Raw genomic sequence first — 19,936 nt, 5'->3', positions numbered from 1 at the left:
AGATTGTCCACTGTAATTTATCTAAGTTCATATACTATGCTTAATGCCTTGATATCATTAGAGCACCTTTGTGGCTAGAATGGTAGTATATTGATTCTGGCGTATGCAATCCCAATTTACTTGTAACAACTTTATCATCCTAATTGCTTGTCTAATATATGGCTAGTAGATTAGCACATTTACCTTCATTCTGGGGTTCTTGTTTGTTGCTCACATGATTCCCTGTCTAATGTGCTCAGGATACATGTGAAAAAGATGTTTTTAGTTTAGTTTTGATTTTTTCTAATGGGAAAAATCAGCCTGGGATCTGAGAGTTAAGTTGGATTTTTCCCTTTCTTCACATCATTGTCAGTAATCCAGATCAAGTTTATTGAATGTCACTTTCACCTTAACTGCACTTGTAATACACCTGAACTATGTGATGGTTAATGGTATTCTTGTAGGAGCCAGAAAGAACACAGATTATGAGGGTGAATTAGAATGAAACCTATATTGATTTGAGAAGTAAATGGATTTGCAATGGAATCATTGAGAACTAATGAACTTGGAACCCCGGGACCATTTTGTATAGTCATTTCCCCCAAAAACCTTTTCCCACATTTTGATCTCATTTTATGAGGTGGAGTAGCATCTGCTGAGAGAGATTTTTAGGTTTAGCCTTGTTGTTTTGGGAACTATGCCTTATCCACAGTGAAGTATGTGCTTAACTGTGAAGGGCCCAGTCCCATTCTCTCATTGTTTACTTGTACTCTCCTGTCTGTATCCATCTGTTGTCTCTTGTCTTATACTTATATTGTAAGCCCCTTGGAGCAGGGACTGTTTGTGCAGTGCGTAGCACAATGTGGTCCTGATCCATGATTAGGGCTCATAGGCGGCTACAGTAATACTACTACTAATCAATAATTACCGTAATACAGTCTTACCAAAGGGGAAACTCCCCTTTTGGAGATTAGCATGTGCAAAAAACTGCCAGGTTAGGCCCCTGATCTCTAGCCTTATGTGTTTTATTTGATGATGCTATAATAATAGGTCAGGATTTTTAAGAAAAGCACCGCACAGAACAAACAGAAACCTAAAGTTATGACAGAAATTCTTATAGCAAGAATCAAACCATTCTCTTTAATGGAAAACTGCATCCATTTTGCTCAGCAGAACACCCTGCAAATACACAGTGCCCACAGCACATCTTTTTATGATTAAAGTGTGAAAATGTATTTTTTCAAGAAAGCTCTTTAATTAAGTTGGCATTTTGGCAGCTAGTGCTGGAGGCAGCCATCTTCCTGAAACATGATGTCATTTGTGGGAGCCCTGTGGAGTGTCTATAAGGTTGAAGAGGAATGATGGGCTTCTGTTGAAAGTACATCCCTAGGAGTCAGAGTTGTTGGGTTTTATTCATGGGTCTACCACAGACTTCTCTGTGACCTTGTGTTGTGAAGATAATATATTAATAGGGCTCCCAAATGATTAAAAATATAATCACAATTAATTGCACGATTAAAAAAAAATTGTGATTAATCAGTTTTAATTACACTGTTAAGAATAGAATACCAATTTAAATTAGCCGTATTTTGGATGTTTTTCTACATTTTCAAATATATTGGTTTCAATTAGAATACAGAATACAAATTGTACAGTGCTCACTTTATATTAGTATGTTTGATTACAAATAGTTGTACTGTAAAAAAGATAAAAGAAATAGTATTTTTCACTTCACCTCATACAAGTACTGTGGTGCAATCTCTTTATCGTGAAAGTGCAACTTACAAATTTAGAATTATTATTAGTAAAACCTTTAGAGCCTACAAGTGAAAGCATGAATGTGTATACAAATATTTAGCATATCTGGCATGTAAGTACCTTGCAAGGCCGGTTACAACAGTGTCATGGGAACTCCTGTTATCACTTTCAGGTGACATTGTAAATAAGAAGCAGGCAGCAGTATCTCCCATAAATATAAACAAACTTGTTTGTCTGAGCGATTTGCTGAACAAGAAGTAGGACTGAGTGGACTTGTAGGCTATAAAGTTTTACATAGTTTTACATAACCGCACTAAAAACCAAAACAATGTATAATACATTTAAATTGGTATTCTATTATTGTTTAACAGTACAATTAAAATTGAGATTGCGACTATTTTTTTAAAGTCTAGTTAATTTGTTTTGCATTAATTGCTTGCATTAAAGAAGATTAATTTACAGCCCTATATATTAAAAATTCTAAGGTATTCTCAGATACTACAGTGATTGGGAATATATAAGTAACAAGATAAGATGGCTAGAACATGCTAACCACAGTGTGAGGAACTGACTGTCCTTAAAATCCCACTTAGATCAGCACATGCTCAGCATGTTACATAATCAATCCATTAGTAGGGCTCTGTGTCTATCACAGAGGTCGCGGAAGTCATGGAATCTGTGACTTTCTGCGACCTCTGTGACTTGTGCAGTGGCCAGTGTGGCTGACCCCAGAACCGCCCAAGCAGCTGGCACCGGGGTCAGCTGCTCAGGTGGCCATGGGGCCTGCCATACCATCCGCTACTGGAGCAGCTCTGCAGCCAGTCTCTTTGGCGGCCTGCATCGTGCGGCAGTCCCTGGGACAGCAGAGAAACCACTGCTCCCCACAGCAGCGGCCCCCAAGACGCCTCCCCGCAGCAGTGCCCTCCCTCCCTAACCCCCCCGATTTAGTCAGGGGTATTTATAGTATAAGTCATGGGATAGGTTGCGGCCATGAATTTTTGTTTATTGCCTATGACCTCTCCTTTTACTAAAAATACCTGTGACTAAATCATGGCCTTATCCATTAGCTATCTCAGTTTGGGCACCGAACAATTAATGCTGCCAAATAAATGGACATTCTTGAAAATATGGATGTTAACATCTGTGCTTCAATTTTCTCAACTATAAACTAGGGATAATAATACCACCCGTACTGCACATGGGAACTTTCAGAACTGATGTTGTAAAATGCTTTAGGATTTGAGGATGGAAGGGATGGTACAGTAACTCCTCACTTAACGTTGTAGTTATGTTCCTGAAAAATGTGACTTTAAGTGAAATGATGTTAAGCCAATCCAATTTCCCCATAAGAATGAATGTAAATGGGAGGGGGGGGGGGTTAAGTTCCAGGGAATTTTTTTTTGCCATACAGTACAGTACTATAGTTGGGAGGTGCCCTCACCTTACCCCATACAGGCACAGCCCACTGGCACTGGAGACAATGAGGCCGGCAAGGAGGCTGAAGGTGCTGTAGGCTAGAAGCAGCAGTGGCAGCTTCCCCTACTCTGCAAGCACCAGGGGCAGGGGACTCAACTCTTGGCCCTCCCACGCCACCCCTTCCCCCAAGCTTGCAGTATTCAGGAGGCAGGGGAGGGAGGGGGAGCCTGCACACCTCATCCTCGCTCCTCCTCCTCTTCCCCCTACCTCTTGCCTGCGGCAATCAGCTGGCTTGCAGTGTTCAGGAGGCAGGAGGGAGGGGGGGGGAGCGATGACATGGCACATAGGCTCCCCTCTCCCTCCTCTGCCTCCTGAATACCACAAGCCAGCTGATTGCCACAGGCAGGAGGCAGGGAAGGGAAGGGGGAGATGCGCCGCTTCCTCGTTCCTCCCCCCTCCCCGCAGAAATCAGCTGGCTTGCCACGTTCAGGGGGCAGAAGGGAGGGGGGAGGAGCTAGGACTCAGAGTGCAGGCTCCCCCCTCCCTCCCGCCCACGGCAATCTGCTGGCTTGCAGCATTTGGGAGGGGGAACCTGCACGCCGAGTTCTCGCTCCTCCCCCATCCCTCCTGAACGTCGCAAGCCAGTTGATTGCCGCGGGCAGGAGGCGTGGGGAGGTTGGGGAAGGCGTTGATCCGCGGGGTCTGCCAGCGGGCGAGAGGTACTGTGGAGGGGCTAGGGGAACTGATGGGGGGGCTGCCAGCTGTTGACAAAGTAGTCAGCAAAACGATGTTATAGCGAAGCATTGCACAACCTTAAATGGAGCATGTTCTGTAATTGAGCAGGGACGTAAGATTGAAACAACATTAAGTGAGAGGACATTAAGTGGGGCCTTACTGTAACAACGCAAAGCATTATTACAGTTATTTCTCATCTGCTTTAATGCTAGTCTAAGAATTGCCATACTGAATCAGACCAGTGGTCTGTCTAGCCCAGTATCCTGTTTTCAACAATGGCCAGTAACAGCTTAACAGTCAAAAGAATACTTCAGTATTTAAATATGAATCATTTATATAGAACTATTGTTATTTTTTTAAGATTGCAAGCTATATCCACATCTATATCTGTATATTAAGGGCTGCCTCTGATTCCCTTACACTGGTTGAATATTTTCTTCCATTTAATTTCAGTAGTACTACTCACTGAGTAAGGCACTATGCAATGTCAGGGTGTCAGAATCTAGCACTAACCCAAGTATGGAAGTTGTTAACACTCTCTTGAAGAGGGTTTTCATGCTTCCAATATTAAAAAAAAATAAAAAAATTTAGCAAGATGGCAGCTTCCAGCACTTAGCTTAAAGATGCCAGTTGTATTTTTTAAGAAAGTTTTTAATTACATTTCCCAGTTTAGCCATGGCGAGAAGTGCCTCTGGTCTTCTGAACTTTGAATGTAGTTTTCCTTTCAGCACTTGCATGGGCTACTGAGTCATTTATTGTTTATACATTTTTACAGAAGAGCTATTTTTCTCTTTACAAAAAGAGTGGGTATGACATTAACCTCAGGCATGCAAAGAAATTGTCAGGCAAATTACTGTAACTCTAGAGTAAGAAGCTCTTCCCAGTTTGAAAATAACAGTAATTTTGCTCGACAATTGACAGTACCAGTAATGCTAGGGATGTGTATAAGTCCATACCATCAAACATCTTCAGAGCCAATCTTTAGCTGTACTGTAACTACTGGGTGACATCCATCTCATAGGTTTGAGAAGCAGATTGAGAACCAAGTCTCCTCAGATTGTACACTTGCTAGGTTGAAGCTATTGCCTCACTGCTAATCCAGCTTTCCAGTAAGTAAATTTTAAACCTTCCCCATCAGTTCTCTTGCATTACATGCTGTTATTGGATGCCAAAGAGACAGGTGAGTCTTTGAACTTGAGCTAACAGGAACAGTGGATTGCTGAAAACAAGCTGGATTCCTTTCAAGGATGTCTTTCCTTACCAGTCATCAAAAACATCTAAAGGGGAGAGAGTGGGAGAAGTTTGTTTAGAGTGAGACTGTAATTTGAACAAGAGGGCTCCCCTGATTCAACACTTCCAAAGAGAAACCCCTTTGGAAGTGAAGGCATTTATCATATACCCTCACCTTTGGTGTATTTTTGATGGCCTGCTCTTTAATTTTCACACTTGGGTAGGCTTGCTTCAGGGGATCAAACATTGAAATGGTTTTGCTTGCTGATAAGGAAAGCACTTAAAGGTAAAAGGTGGTTTTTTTATTCTTATAAGAATGATAAAACAAACCTAAATCTATTAGGAAAGAAAGAAAGAAAGAAAGAAAGAAAGACCACAGAAAACACCTGCATCCAAAGGAATATCTGCATGAGAAAATAGTTTAGTTTAAAAGACATAATGCTTTCAAACTATCTGCTGACATAGGAAAGATAGTTATTTAAAGGAAAAAATAAACACGATTCAAAGTAACAGGTGACCAAAAGTAATGATAAACATCTGTTAGTGGGTGCTAATGTTTATCTTCTCCATTAAATTATCATGGAAATATGTCACACTGTTAAAAATAAGGGTAAAATTTTCAACAGTGCCAGAGTCACTTGGGAGGCTAAAGCCTTGTCTACATGGGAAAGCTTTGTTCAGTGTAAACTAGGTTGTAAATTTAAATGGATATTGTTATACAAGTATATTCTGGCTTTTATGATTTAGTTTAAACTAAGGCTTTCAAGCGATTAAAAACAATTAATCGTGCTGTTAAACAATAGAATACCATTTATTTAAATATTTTTGGATGTTTTCTACATTTTCAAATATATTGATTTCAATTACAACACAGAATACAAAGTGTACAGTGCTCACTTTATATTTATTTTTTATTACAAATATCTGTGCTGTAAAAAAACCAAAAGAAATAGTATTTTTCAATTCACCTAATACAAGTACAGTTGTGCAATCTCTTTATCATGAAAGTTGAACATGCAAATGTAGAATTATGTACAAAAAATACCTACATTCAAAAATAAAACAATGTAAAACTTTAGAGCCTACAAGTCCACACAGTCCTACTTCAGCCCATCACTCAGAAAAACAAGTTTGGTTACAATTTGCATCAGATAATGCTGCCAGTTTCTTGCTTACAATGTCACTTGAAAGTGAGAAGAGATGTTCACATGGCACTGTTGTAGCCAGCATCGCAAGATATTTACTTGCCAGATGTGCTAAAGATGCATATCTCCCTTCTTGCTTCAACCACCATTCCAGAGGACATGCATCCATGCTGATGACGGGTTCTGCTCGATAATGATCCAAAGCAGAGTGGACCAACACATGTTCATTTTCATTATCTAAGCCACCAGGAGAAGGTTGTTTTTTGTGGGGGGGGGAAAGGGGAGGTGTTTGGGTTCTGTAGTTTCTGCATTTGAGTGTTGGCCTCTGGAATGATGGCTGAAACATGAAGGGGCATACAAATGTTTAGCATATCTGGCACATAAATACCTTGCAACGCCGGCTACAAAAGTACCATGTGAATGCCCATTCTCACTTTCAGGTGACATTGTACATAAGAAGCAGGCAGCAATATCTCCCATAAATGTAAACAAACTTGTTTGTCTTAGCAATTGGCTGAACAAGAAGTAGGACTGACTGGACTTGTAGGCTCTAAAGTTTTACATTGTTTCTTTTTGAGTGTAGCTATGTAACAAAAACAATTCTACATTTGTAAGTTACACTTTCACAATAAAGAGAGTGCGCTACAGTACTTGTATGAGGTGAATTGAAAAATATGATTTCTTTTGTTTATCATTTTACAGTGCAAATATTATGTACTAAAAATTATATAAAGTGAGCACTGTACACTTTGTATTCTGTTTTGCACTAGAAATCAATATATTTGAAAATGTTGAAAACCATCCAAAAATATTTAATAAATTTCAATTTGTATTCTATTGTTTAACAGTGTGATTAAACACAATTAATTTTTTGAGTTAATTGCGTAAGTTAACTGCAATTAATCAACAGCCCTAGTTTAAACCTCTTCCCAAATGACATAAGTTTACCAAAAAGAGACACTTTTAGACTGATAAGAATGTAATGATACTTAGATAGCTGTATCTGTGTAACCTGTAAAACTTTTCCATGTAGACATGTATATCCCATTTATAAAAGTGACTTTGTCACTTTGGAGCCTACCTAGATTGTGAGCAGCTTGTACAGTGCCTGGTCTGTCCTATGTGCTACAATAATACAAATAATAAATACTACTCCTGCTATGTCTCACTGAAAATCAGTGGGACTGTGGGCTTGTCTACACTTACCAGGGGATCAACGCACGGCGATCAATGCATTGATGGTCAATTTAGCGGGTCTAGTGAAGATCCGTTAAATCAACTGCAGATTGCTCTCCTGTCAACTCCTGTACTCCACTGGATCGAGAAGAGTAAGGGTAGGTCTACACTTACCTCCGGTCCGGCGGTGAGCAATCGATCTTCTGGGATCGATTTATTGCGTCTTGTCTAGACGCGATAAATCGATCCCGGATCAATCCCGGAAGTGCTCGCCGTCGACGCCGGTACTCCAGCTCGGCGAGAGGAGTACGCGGCATCGACGGGGGAGCCTGCCTGCCGCATCTGGACCCGCGGTAAGTTCGAACTAAGGTACTTCGAATTCAGCTTCGTTATTAACGTAGCTGAATTTGCGTACCTTAGTTCGAAATGGGGGGTTAGTGTGGACCAGGCCTAAGGGGAGTCGACGGGAGAGTGTCTACTGTCGACATCGCGTAGTGTGGACCCCGCGGTAAGTTGATGTAAGCTATGTTGACTCGAGTTACGCTATTCACGTAACTCAGATTGCATAGCTTAGATTGACTTTTCGCTGTAGTGTAGACAAGGCCTTACATTTCTAAGTCACTTATGTGCTTTTGAAAAATTTATTCAAAGTCTTAGTAAATTAGTAATGGACTGAAGATGCAAAAACTGGATCCAGATCCAGCTTTTTCCCCCAAAGCTCAGGGGCATTTGAATACAGGCTTTAGCTTTGGCATATTATATAGATTACAAGCTCTTTTGAGCAAGTTTCTGTTTGTTCTGTGCCCTGTGTAGCACATTTTTTTCCTGTGTAAATTCACTCATAATAATAGGGAGATAGATTCAATATTCAGATCCACATCCTGGTTCAGATTTCATATATTCCCCCAAATTTTGGGACTGTTGGCATGATTCAGGCTGAACTATTTTTAAACCTGCCCTCATATTGGACTTTGTTTTATTCAGTTCTCTTTCCTGGTCTAATTTAAACATGCAGATTTGCTCGCTGGTCATTTGTTTGCATTCACTCTTCTTTTCATCTTTAATCTTCCTCCCCGCCATCTCTGTCTTTGTCAGGCTGACCCTAAACAAGTGGGCATTGATTCATGCAGGCATTTGATCTTTATGTGGTCACCACAAAGACAGACCGATTGTTTACTTTTGGCAATTTGTTCATGATCTATTGCATGTTATTTTGAGAAAAAATTACATTCAGTTCAAATATCACCTCAGAATATGTCTAGTTAACCATGCACAGTATTCAGTGGAAAATAAAAAGAGGAATACTGTATTTATACTGTAAAATATACATTTTCAGCTAGACCTTGGCCCAAGAAGCAAAGTCCATGTTTCGATTCTAACCTTTCAAATTCTGAATTCGTTTAGATCTGTCATTTTGGTTTGTGCCCATCTTTCTTTTTAGTTACTATTAATAAATCAGAGTTTTTTCCTCTGATAAATAAAACTAAGGCCCTGATTTTGCAAAGAGATTGGTCCTTTCGGCGACAATAGGACTCCCCTTGACGTAAAGGTCCACACATGGAGGATCAGGACCTACATTAATATTATAAAGGACCAAGGCATTCATTTGTTTTTCTTTTTGGTCACAAATTAACAGGTGCAAAATCTTAAGGCCAGAAAGGCCATCAGATCATTATCTAGTCTGACCTGTGTAATACAGTGTAGCAAAGTGAGGCTCACCAGCACCGTGCCTCCTGCTGGTCGTCTTGGGAATTAGCTCAATCTCCAGCCAGAGCACCCTCTGCTGGATGGTGTCTTGTCTGCCTCTGGCCCCCATGTCCCTCCCAGACCCTTGTGCCCTTTTACCCAGGGGTTCTGCCCACCACAGTACCTCCACATGCTGGGTCTCCCCTCCCCAGGGAACCCCCCACCCTCTACACCCACCTTGCCTCAGTGGCTGCTGCCAGTCATCATTTAGCCCCTTTCTCAAGGGGCAGACTGTAATGGCCACTCATCACCGGCAAGGGGGTTGGACCAGCTGCCTCTGCCTAACCCTGGGCTGCCCTTCTGCAGCCCCAGTACCTTCTTAAGCCTTAACCAAGGCCTCAGCCTGGGGAGTTGCCAGGCTGGAGCCCCCCAGCAACTTTTCCCTTCCCCAGCACTGCTCAGCCTCAGGTACCCTTGCTCCTCCAGGCAGCTTGGTCCTTCTCTCTCCAGAGAGGGAGAGAATCTCTGCCTGCCTTCTACGCAGGAAGCCCTTCTTATACTGGCCCAGCTGGGCCCTGATTGGCTGCCTCAAGCCCACCCATGATTGGCTTCCTGGGGCAGCCCTTTCCCAGGGCTGTTTTAACCCCTTCATGGTTGGAGCGGGGTGACCACCCCGCTACATACAGGCTATAGAATTTCACTAAGCTACCCCTTATTGACTAACACATATCTCCCAGAAAGATTTTAATCCTAAAGCTTTTACAAATTATTCCCAGAGTCACTGTTCAAGTTTGTTTGTTGTTTTCCTGTTATAATCCAGGTCTTTCTGCTACTTCACAGGAGTGAAGATAGTGAGAGGTACCAAAAAAACTTAAGGTGCTAAAATCTTATTAAATTGATAATATTCATTTCACAGCAAGGAACATTAAACATGACTCTTCCACCTTGAAACAACTAATTAGGTGGTCGATACATTGTAAAAGCATTTGTTGCTCACCTAAGAGGTGTATGGGAACAATGTAATTGCATTATTAACACCCTGATACACTTATGTAAGATGATCTACATTCACCTTTGAAAATTACGTATTGTAGGCTCCATCTTATAAACAGGTGAACCACATTAGAAACTGTCGTTTATTTTACACATGAATGCTGTGGCCTAGATTTTCAAAAACTGGTTGTCTAAAGTTAAAGGCACCTGATTTCAGTGGGAGCTGCTGTATCCTCCTCACTATCTGTGGAACTTCATATAGCCCACATTACCTTAGTATCCGAGCACTTCACAATTGTCAGTGTATTTCTCATCACAATGCTCCTATGAGGTAGGGTAGTGCTATTACCCCCATTTGATATATGGAGAACTGAGGCAGAGAAAAACTAAGTGACTTGCCCAAGGCCATACAGGAAGGCTGTCACAGAGCAGGTACCTGAACCGAGGTCTCCCAAGTACTAGCCTAGTGCCCTAATGAATGCTCATCCTTCTCATATGAAAATCAAATCACTTATGTAGGTTCCTAAGTAAGAATTTATTATTCTGTCTGTCTGTCTATCTATGTTATGGCTTTATGCTACTGCCCGTCACCATAGTATTGGGTTGCTTCCCACGTGAACTTGAAAGCAATCATAAAGTCCCAAATGGATTTGATGAATCTCAGCCCTTTTTTCTTTCTTATTTTCCCCAGGTTAAATCCCGAGGTCCTTGCTTGGGTTATTACTCAGTCCTTACTCAGTCAAGTTTGGAAAATTTACTTTTGCTATGGTACATTTCTTATTTTTTGAAGTTAGGAGAAAGTGGGGGAAGCATAGAAAAACTCCTTAGATTTTATAAATCAATACATCAGCTAGTCTCAGGTCATTAATCTGGGATATAAGGCATATAGGACAATTATGTGTTGCAGTTGCAAAAAGAACATGTCTAGACTCAGACGTCAGGTTTCTAATACTTTATTTGGAAGACATCCTCAATATGACAGCTTGAAACCCCCCCAAATAGGAGTTAGATAAATAATGGAACCTGCTATAGTATAATACTGTTCATCTTTTCTGGCATATAAAGAGGGAAGTATTGGTTAGTATAGAGCAAGATAGCCAGGGACGGAAACACCTTAGACTGTGGTTTTTCAAAGAGCCTAAGGGAGTTAGACACCCAAATACCACTGAAATTCAATGTAGTATGAGTACCTAAATCTCTGAGGTGCTTTTGAAAGTTCCAGCCATAATCACTATTGGCTTATTGAGCCCTTGTTCTGACAAGCCTAATTCTGAATGGATTAAGATGTAAGCAGTAACCTGAGATGTAGCTCTGTGGAGCAAAATAGTTATAAATACCCCCCATGTCTGTATTCCAGTGGGCCTGATTCTTCATTATTTTGCAGAGGACAAAATGCTACTAGGTCAGCATTTTCACGCACACTGTTGGTAGCATTTTGCACCCAATTTTGCACAGACTACACAGGTTGTAAAGCAGTGGAGATTCAGGCCCTTTAAGCCTAAAGTGTAGATTTGATACAATTAGGGGAAATAACTGTACTCAGCAGGCAATATAGGCTATTCAGTTCCTTGATTGGAGATCTACATAACAGGGAAAGAAAATTCAAGTATTTCCTTTGCATATTACTTGAAGTAGATTTGCTGCAGAATTGCTGGAGTCTGTGTATCGTCCCTAATGTGCTGTGCCTATGGACATCACTGCAGGTAGCGTTGCCACAGAGGAAGATAAACAGATATATAAAAGCAAATACACACATCAAAAGTTCTAGAGAAACTGCTGAACTTAAGAGAAGTTTCATTTTTTGAGATTTAGGTGAATGGAATTTCCCATTTTTGCTTCATCTCTGTTTTCCTTTTATTACTTCCTTTCTACCATTTTGTCCTTTGAAGGGCCTCTTCTGTTACTTATTTATCTCAACAAAAAAGTGGTTCTGATAGACAATAGCAATACGTGTCTGACCATCCCATAGCTCAGTGAAGTTATTTTTTTTTCTTTTATTTCTTTCCATTGTGAATTCCCTCATTGCAAAGAATTAATGTAAAGGTTGTTATGGGCTAGATTCTGCATTGACATGAATATCTTGCTACCTCACTAACTTCAGCGGAGTTGCACTCAGGGTCAATGAGCCTGGAATATGGCTTCTTTTGGTTTTGAGTTCAACAGATTCCGTTTCCCAAAAGGAGGGAGGAGCTTGGTATGTTCTGGATTCCACCATAATAATAATAGAAATTAGAGATGGAAGAGACCAGAGGTTAAGAGAGTTTGAGTTGGTCAACCAGAGGTCTGTCTACTTCCTCTGCTAAAAGCAAAGGGAGAGCTCCCCTCCTCTTCCCATTTTGGAGGAACAGCTCTACTCCCCAGCTCCCTGACCCATGTGACAGGAAATCCACCTGTTGCTGTTTATCTGCTTGAACCATTAGAAGAGACCTATGAAGTCACCACTGTCTTCTATAAAAACAACAAAGAGTCTGGTGGCACCTTAAAGACTAACAGATTTATTTGGGCATAAGCTTTCGTGAGTAAAAACCTCACTTCTTCGGATGCATAGAGTGAGCTTTCACTCTATGCATCCGAAGAAGTGAGGTTTTTACTCACGAAAGCTTATGCCCAAATAAATCTGTTAGTCTTTAAGGTGCCACCAGACTCTTTGTTGTTTTTGTAGATACAGACTAACACGGCTACCCCCTGATACTTGACTGTCTTCTATGTAGGACATTGCTGGTTTTCTCCCTAGACTATATTCACCAGTGCTTTGTCTAATCCACCAGTGCTTTGTCTGAATGAAGCAGAGCAAGGACTTGAACCTGGGCCCCCCAAGTGCTCTAATCTAGAGAGAGAGACTGACACTATAGCCTGGTGGTTAGGAAAGTAGTGTTGACATAGTCCTGAAAAGGTAGAAGAAAAAGTCATCACTGATAAAGTTTGCAGATGATAGGGGGTCTGGATCGCTTGATTAATTGGGCGCAAGCAAGCAAAATGTGTTTTAATACGACTAAGTATAAATTTACACATCTATGAACACAGAATGTAGGCCATACTTTCAGGATGGGGAACTCTATCCTGGGAAGCAGTGAGTCTGAAAAAGATTTGGGGTCATGGTGGATAATTGCTGAACTTGAGCTCCATATGTAATGCTGCGGCCAAAAGAGCTAATGCAATTCTGAGATGCATAAACAGGAATCTTCAGTAGGAGTAGAGAAGATATTTTACCTCTGTATTTGGCACTAGTATGACTCTTGCTGCAATAGTTTGTTCACTTCTGGTGCCGACAAGTCAAGAAGGACGTTCATACATTGTAGAGGGTTCGGAGAAAACCTGTAAGAATGATTAAAGCATTAGAAAACTTGCATGATAGTGATAGTCTCAAAGAGCTCAGTTTATTTGGCATAACAGAGAGAAGATTAAGGGGTCATTTGATTACAGTCTGTAAGTATCTACATGGGGAACAAATATTTAATAAAGAACTCTTGAGTCTATCAGAGAAAGGTATAACAGAATCCAATGGCTGGAGGTTGAAGTTAGACAAATCCAGATTGTAAATAAGGTGTACATTTTTGACAGTGTGGGTAATTAGCCATTGGAACAATTTAACAAGGGTCGTGGTGGATTCTCCATCACTGACCTTTTTTTAAATCAAGATTGGATATTTTCCTAAAAGATCTGCTGTAGAAATTATTCTGGGGAAGTTCTGTGGCCTGGCCTATGCAGAGTGTCAGACTTGATTATCACTATGGTTCCTTCTGGCCTCGGAATCTGTGAAGGTGAGATTCCAGGGAGCCCAAACACCAAGCCTGAACCTACTAAGCCTTCTCTATTTCTCTGAATCAGAAGATTCTATCCCTCTGTTTAACACATATGGGTCTACTGTAGCTTTTAAGCCACAGTCTAACGTAGGGAAGTATGGAGAAGCACTGCCCCAGTTGCAGCCCTCAGAGGTTCTCCTGATGCTGGCTTCTGTCTACTGGTCAGTAGGGAAGGACATGAAATGCTGGCTTCCTCCTGTCCTATTTAGGGAGTCCAGTGCCACCAATAGGCACACCCTTAGTCTTTGTGTGCTTAGAGGCCAGGATCAGTAACGTGGCTGGAATCTGAGAAGATGTGCAAAGGAAGGAGGATTCCTTGTAGTCTCTCTCCCAGCTCTGGGTACATGCACAAGACCAACCATACGCCTATCTTAGGGGACTAAGGCTAAAATCCTTATTCAGTTCATAAACAGGCCACACTCCCAGATACTTTTTGCAATATATTGCCCTTGTGCTTGTGCTCAACTGCAGTTGACAGCCATGGGAGTTGCACACATGAATCAGAGACGGTTTGTCTTCCTAGGCTATGAGAACACCACTTCTTAATAATCACTGTGATATTTTTGCCAAGATGCTAAAAGAGCTAAGTGGGGCAGAACGCAAACTTTACAAATTTGCTTTCCTCAGACCTTTGTAATGGAGACGGAATCAATGGATACACCTCATCTCTATGTGATCTCTTTGCATTAGCTACAGTAACTGACACCACTGAACACAGCACTGCTAGCTGGGCGGTGATGTACTTTTGTCCCCATTATCATCAGGAAGGCACATCTGTTAGCGGCACTGCCAAAGCTTGATTTGTGGAACCATCAGAACCTGTTTTTCTGTCATTAGCCCAATGTTTATGATCCAGTACGCATCTCACTGTCAAGATCGCAGATGTTTCTGCTTATTGAATAGCTATTTGTTTCCCATCAGTTCCATTTCCTATTGTATTAAGACAGGGAAGGAACCAGAAGATTGTGTTGCTTATTAAGTGTTTATAATAGAATGCCTCTGACTTTCTTGTAGTCCTTGCAGCATTTATCTTGGGCCCCATCGCATGAGTTAATTTGTAACATAATGCTGCAGGCACCTAAAAGAAACTCTATAGCCCAAAGTCAGAGTTAAAAGAATTAGCGATACTTTGCTAGCTTGCCAAGTATTATTTAATAAGTATTGCTTGGAAGGCTATTTTAATTTTAAAGTTCTTTTTCTGTGCTAATGTTTTTACTTAGGGAACGGGCACAGAACACAACACAGTCTGAGACACTTCAGCTTACAGTGGGAAATCTGAAACCAGAGGAGACTTACACATTCCGAGTGGTGGCATACAATGAATGGGGACCAGGAGAGAGCTCGCAATCCATCAAGGTTGTCACGCAGCCTGAATGTAAGTATGCAGTATAACAGTGTTTCCATGTTAGATAGGGTTAGTAATGATCTACTTCTGCAGCAGCTCTGCATTTCTCATGCTGAATTTCTTTAAGGTTTACAAATAATTCTTCATTATAAATATTAGTAATAGAGTCCATATGGATGGTCAAAATAATCTTCCCTCTATTTTCATTGTAATAGAATATACGTTCTTACAATGTATTTTCAGAAATTTGATCTGATCAGTGAATTGTTTATTAGATTTGAACAGTACATTGTTAGTTGGTGTCTTGACTTTGTATTCTCTCTCTCTCTCTCTCTCTCTCTCTCTCTCACACACACACACACACACACACACACACACACACACACACACACAATATTTCTCACACTTTACATACTGGGTCAAATATTAGTCCCTTTGAAGGGCATGGAAAAATGTCCAGTTGCTAGATGCTTTATCTATTTGTGGTTAATTGGAAATATTTTAATTAGTGTTCAGTATATTTTGGAGCTTCTTTGCAGGCCCTTTGCACTTTGTTCTTTGGTTTCTCCAGCTGTAAATACTTGCACACGTGTTTCATCCTCAAAAGGAAGATAAACTTTATTTAGTTCAGAGTATTCTACAATATGTCAGGGTTGCCACTTGTTCCACTTAGCCAGTCAGTGTCCCAGAGAAAGGGACCCAGGCTGGACCAATTTTTGACTTTTCACAGCACCACCAATTGGTCAGTCAACTTTCTTGTCAGAAGGGGAATCTCCTTTAGTTTGTAACACATTTTGCCTCAGTGGAAAGGGTTAAATGGGTTTTCCTGATTTACTGTTGCAAGTGATTTGTTGCCCCTCTAAGTGAAGGAGATGGGTGTGGCTCTCTTTGGTGAGGGGAAATAGACTGAGGTCCTGGAGACAAGCCCCTTGAGATGTCAAGATTCTCGAGAAGGCTTAGCTGGATATTATACTGTTTAATTTTGAGTTCCTTTTGTGAATAAAATCAAATCCAGAAAAGGGCTACCTTCAGCCCAACTACAACATGTGTGGAATGTCTTTGGAATGGATTGGGGAAACCACATGTACACACTGGGTGTGTTAATTAGGAGAGAAAACCAAGATACTCTCATTTGTGATCATTACAAACAAACAAACAAACAAACAAACAAACCCACCACAGCAGAAATAGGGATGTTAGTACAGGACCAATGCCAACTTGGGAAATTACATTCAGCTTCCCTAAAGTTCTCCTGTACTGCAGATTTGTTTGGGCAAAGTATTCTACATTTCCTGCCATGAAACTCTTTTACAGTGCTGTTTTGTCTTGTTATTTGACTGCTGTGGTCCACCAGAGGTGGCTACATTTCAGCCCTGAGTGAGGAGAAATCAGGTTGAAAATCACTTTATAAATATGAAAAGCATTTTGAGATCCTTTAATGCAAGGTGCTATTTAAATGTTAGCTATTATCATGTTATTTACTCCTTCACATAACACAAGAAGTAGGGGTCACCCAATGAAATTAATAGGCATCAGGCTTAAAACAAACACTTCTTCACACAGTGCACAGTCAACCTGTGGAACTCTTTGCCAGGGGATGTTGTGAAGGCCAAGACTTTAACAGGTTGAAAAAAATATCTACATAAGTTCATGGAGGATAGGTCCATTAATGGCTATTAGCCAGGATGGGCAGGGATGCAACACCATGCTCTGAGTGTCCTTAACTTCTGTTTTCCAGAAGCCAGGAGTGGACGAGAGGGGATGGATCACTTGATGATTGCCTGTTCTGTTCATTCCCTGTGAAGCACATGGCATTGGCCACTGTCAGAAGACAGGATACTGGGCTAGATGGACCATTGGTCTGACCCAGTATGGCCATTTCTGTGTTCCTTTTAACCATTAATATAGATATATTGCAATTAAAAATTACATTAATGTCTCTATCAAGAAAGCACTTTTATAAGAGATCCTTGCATAAACATGCACCAGCACTCCCTAGTGTTGCTTTTAGTGTATGTGAAGCTCAAATGACATAGGGACTCCTACACTATTTAATACAATTTCTCTTCTGTTCAGTAACTTGAAGGTTGGTCCAAAGTATCAAAATTTGATGGTGGAGAAAATATCTTTTCCCATCGTTATTTTTTCCCCCTTGAGAAAATGATCTTATAATTTTGAAACAACTCTCTTCTGTGCTGGAATTCAGTCAGTCTCTCTTTTGCTGTCTCCTGGAACATGATGTAGCTATTGTACAATAAATTATACAGCTGCACTACAAATTGAATTCCAAGATATCTGTGTTATTTGAAAATATCAGAAGTATTATGCAATCTAGCTTTGTTAAGAAATAAAAACCAATGAAAAAGGACATCAGCAATGCATGTCTGTCAATGACTATTTCTAAAAGTGCATACATTTTCTCAGTAATCAGTTTAAGAGATCAACAAGCACAAGTTCCAGCTTTTGAAATAATCATCCAAAATATATGGGATGGATTTATATGAAGGTCTTTGTCTCCAGATTAAATCTTCCTTTCGACTAAACTCCAACCCCTTTTCCTCTGCTTTTTATGGTGTATAATTTCACCACTGTATTATCAGTCAGGATTTAAATCCCTGCCTGCTTAAGACTTGTCTAATCTTTTCATACCACATGTGGAGACTTTGTGAGTTATTATTTTGACTCTTCAAGATGCTGTTAGAGCAGCTGAGTAGCAGAGAGTATGGAAATTGGTCTAGTTCTAGCTTGGAGGGTTGAGCTTTTGTATATGCTTTTTGAAGGTAGCCTCCCTGCTGGGGCACCAACTCCATTATCTTCACCACCCTTAGCTATTAAGACTTGCCTTTTAATAACCTTGTTTCTCTGTGATGTGTGTATTGGAGTAGGTTGGTGAAAGAAAAGATTAATAGGGAGACGTGTCAATATACACTTAAATAATTTGATTGATTTACTGCTTAGCTGTCGTGTAATCTGCAGCCTGTAAACATTGCCTTTGATCATCTGCAGTCTAATGGAATCCTTTTACTTTGCAATTATATTTAACCTTCCATCCACGAGTCTTAAAGGGCTTGATAAAGATTAATTAATTAAGCCTTCCTACATCCCTCTGAGGTAGGGAAATATTATTATACCTGCTTAACTGCAGCACAGAGGCCCATCTGTGTATCCATATGTCCACCCCGCCACTGCATGGTGCAGAACGGAGCAAATCCACCAAAAAGCCAGTGATCCCACGCAGGGAGGAAAAGTGACTAAGTGGATGCCCCCCTCCATGGAGCCTAGTCACTTTGTCCCCCCCCACACACACACAAAATAGCCACATACTCTGTTGACAATGGAAAAGTGGGTGAGCTGAAGGGTTGGGAGGAGAGGCTGCATTACATGGCATTCTCTTCCTCCAGAAACCAAACCAACCACAGGTTGAAGAGTTACTGCTGCTTGAGACAGGATTAACTCTCCGCTGCACACCCTGGGCCAATCCAGCCTCTCCGCACCCATGGAAGTCCCTCTAGCAGCCAAATCAGTGTAGTGTGGTTGCTATGAGCACTGCTGCTAGAAGTCGGAGGGCCCAACATCTATAAAATTAAGTAAGATGAGCGTATCATTTCAGAGAGGCATGGTTAACTAGACCTGACTTTGCAGATCAACTATGTATTATTGAAAAAAGTGTAGTACTGCCTGATGCTGCTGCTTCAGATCCTTCTTCCCATCTTAAAGAAATGCAATTTTGTGAAGTGAGAAATGAGAGAGTGAAATACTGGTCATGATCAGTGATTTTCAACATATGTTGGGGAATGATAAAGATCAACAGACTAAAGGTTGAGCAGAAGATTGCTATTATCTCAGTACATATCTATTGTGATTGGAAATGAGATAAGTGCAATCAAGGAAAGTGTCTATGTGGTCTTTGTCAGCAGGACTGGAGACCAGTTTTTCAGGGAAGATGAATGACTGTAGGTAATCTGTTCTCCTTAACATAATCATGTGAATCTCTACATCCATGAGTCTAGGTCTTAAGGGGTCTCAGCGGTGTAACCGTTTTTCTGTGGCAGTTTATTGTGATCCTAGTTATGACAGAGCTGAAAGGCAGGGCATTTCCATTATCTGAGAGGTCACCTAGTACTGGAAGAGAGTGCTACAGGGCTGACTGTAATATATTGTAACAGTAAATTTCTCACTATTCAAGGCAGACTTGAGAAAGGAGAAAGATAATGTAATCTGGAGGAAGGACTGGCATTTGTTTAATGTATTTTCCATAAGCAATCACAGGATTAAGGAGCTTTACTGGTTCTATTGGTTGTGGACCTGATCCTCCGAGGTGCTGAATGTCTTCTGCAAGTAGGGTGACCAGATATCCTGATTTTATAGGGACAGTCCCGATTTTCGGGTCTTTTTCTTATATAGGCTCCTATTACCCTCCACCCCCGTCCCGATTTTTCACACTTGCTGTCTGGTCACACTATCTGCAAGGTGCAGGGCACCTTCTTTTCTCCACAAGGGCAATGGGAGTTGAAAGTCCTCAATGCTTTCAGGATCAGGCCCATTGAGTAAAAAACAGGAGGCCAGATCCTTCTCGTATTGAAGTTGGTGGCTTCAGTGGGAGAAGGATCGAACCCTGAATAAAAGCCTCAGCTTTGGCCTCTTGATAAAAGCCATTCTTCCCTAATAAA

The 19,936-nt window shown here is 40.9% G+C and overlaps 1 protein-coding gene across 1 annotated transcript in view; it reads left to right on the top strand.

Moving 5' to 3' along the window:
- Positions 1-19,936, top strand: part of DCC (DCC netrin 1 receptor) — a 943,937-nt gene that overhangs the window by 658,905 nt on the left and 265,096 nt on the right. The window contains exon 9 of the mRNA XM_054032598.1: positions 15,142-15,296. Within this exon, the coding sequence (XP_053888573.1) occupies positions 15,142-15,296 (155 nt within the window). The remainder of the gene's footprint in view (positions 1-15,141; positions 15,297-19,936) is intronic.

The sequence above is a fragment of the Malaclemys terrapin genome, chromosome 6 (assembly GCF_027887155.1).
Source record: "Malaclemys terrapin pileata isolate rMalTer1 chromosome 6, rMalTer1.hap1, whole genome shotgun sequence".
In the NCBI taxonomy this organism is placed as follows: domain Eukaryota; kingdom Metazoa; phylum Chordata; order Testudines; family Emydidae; genus Malaclemys; species Malaclemys terrapin.
The sequence above is the reverse complement of the archived record's forward strand: the minus strand, read 5'-3'. Positions and strand labels throughout refer to the sequence as shown.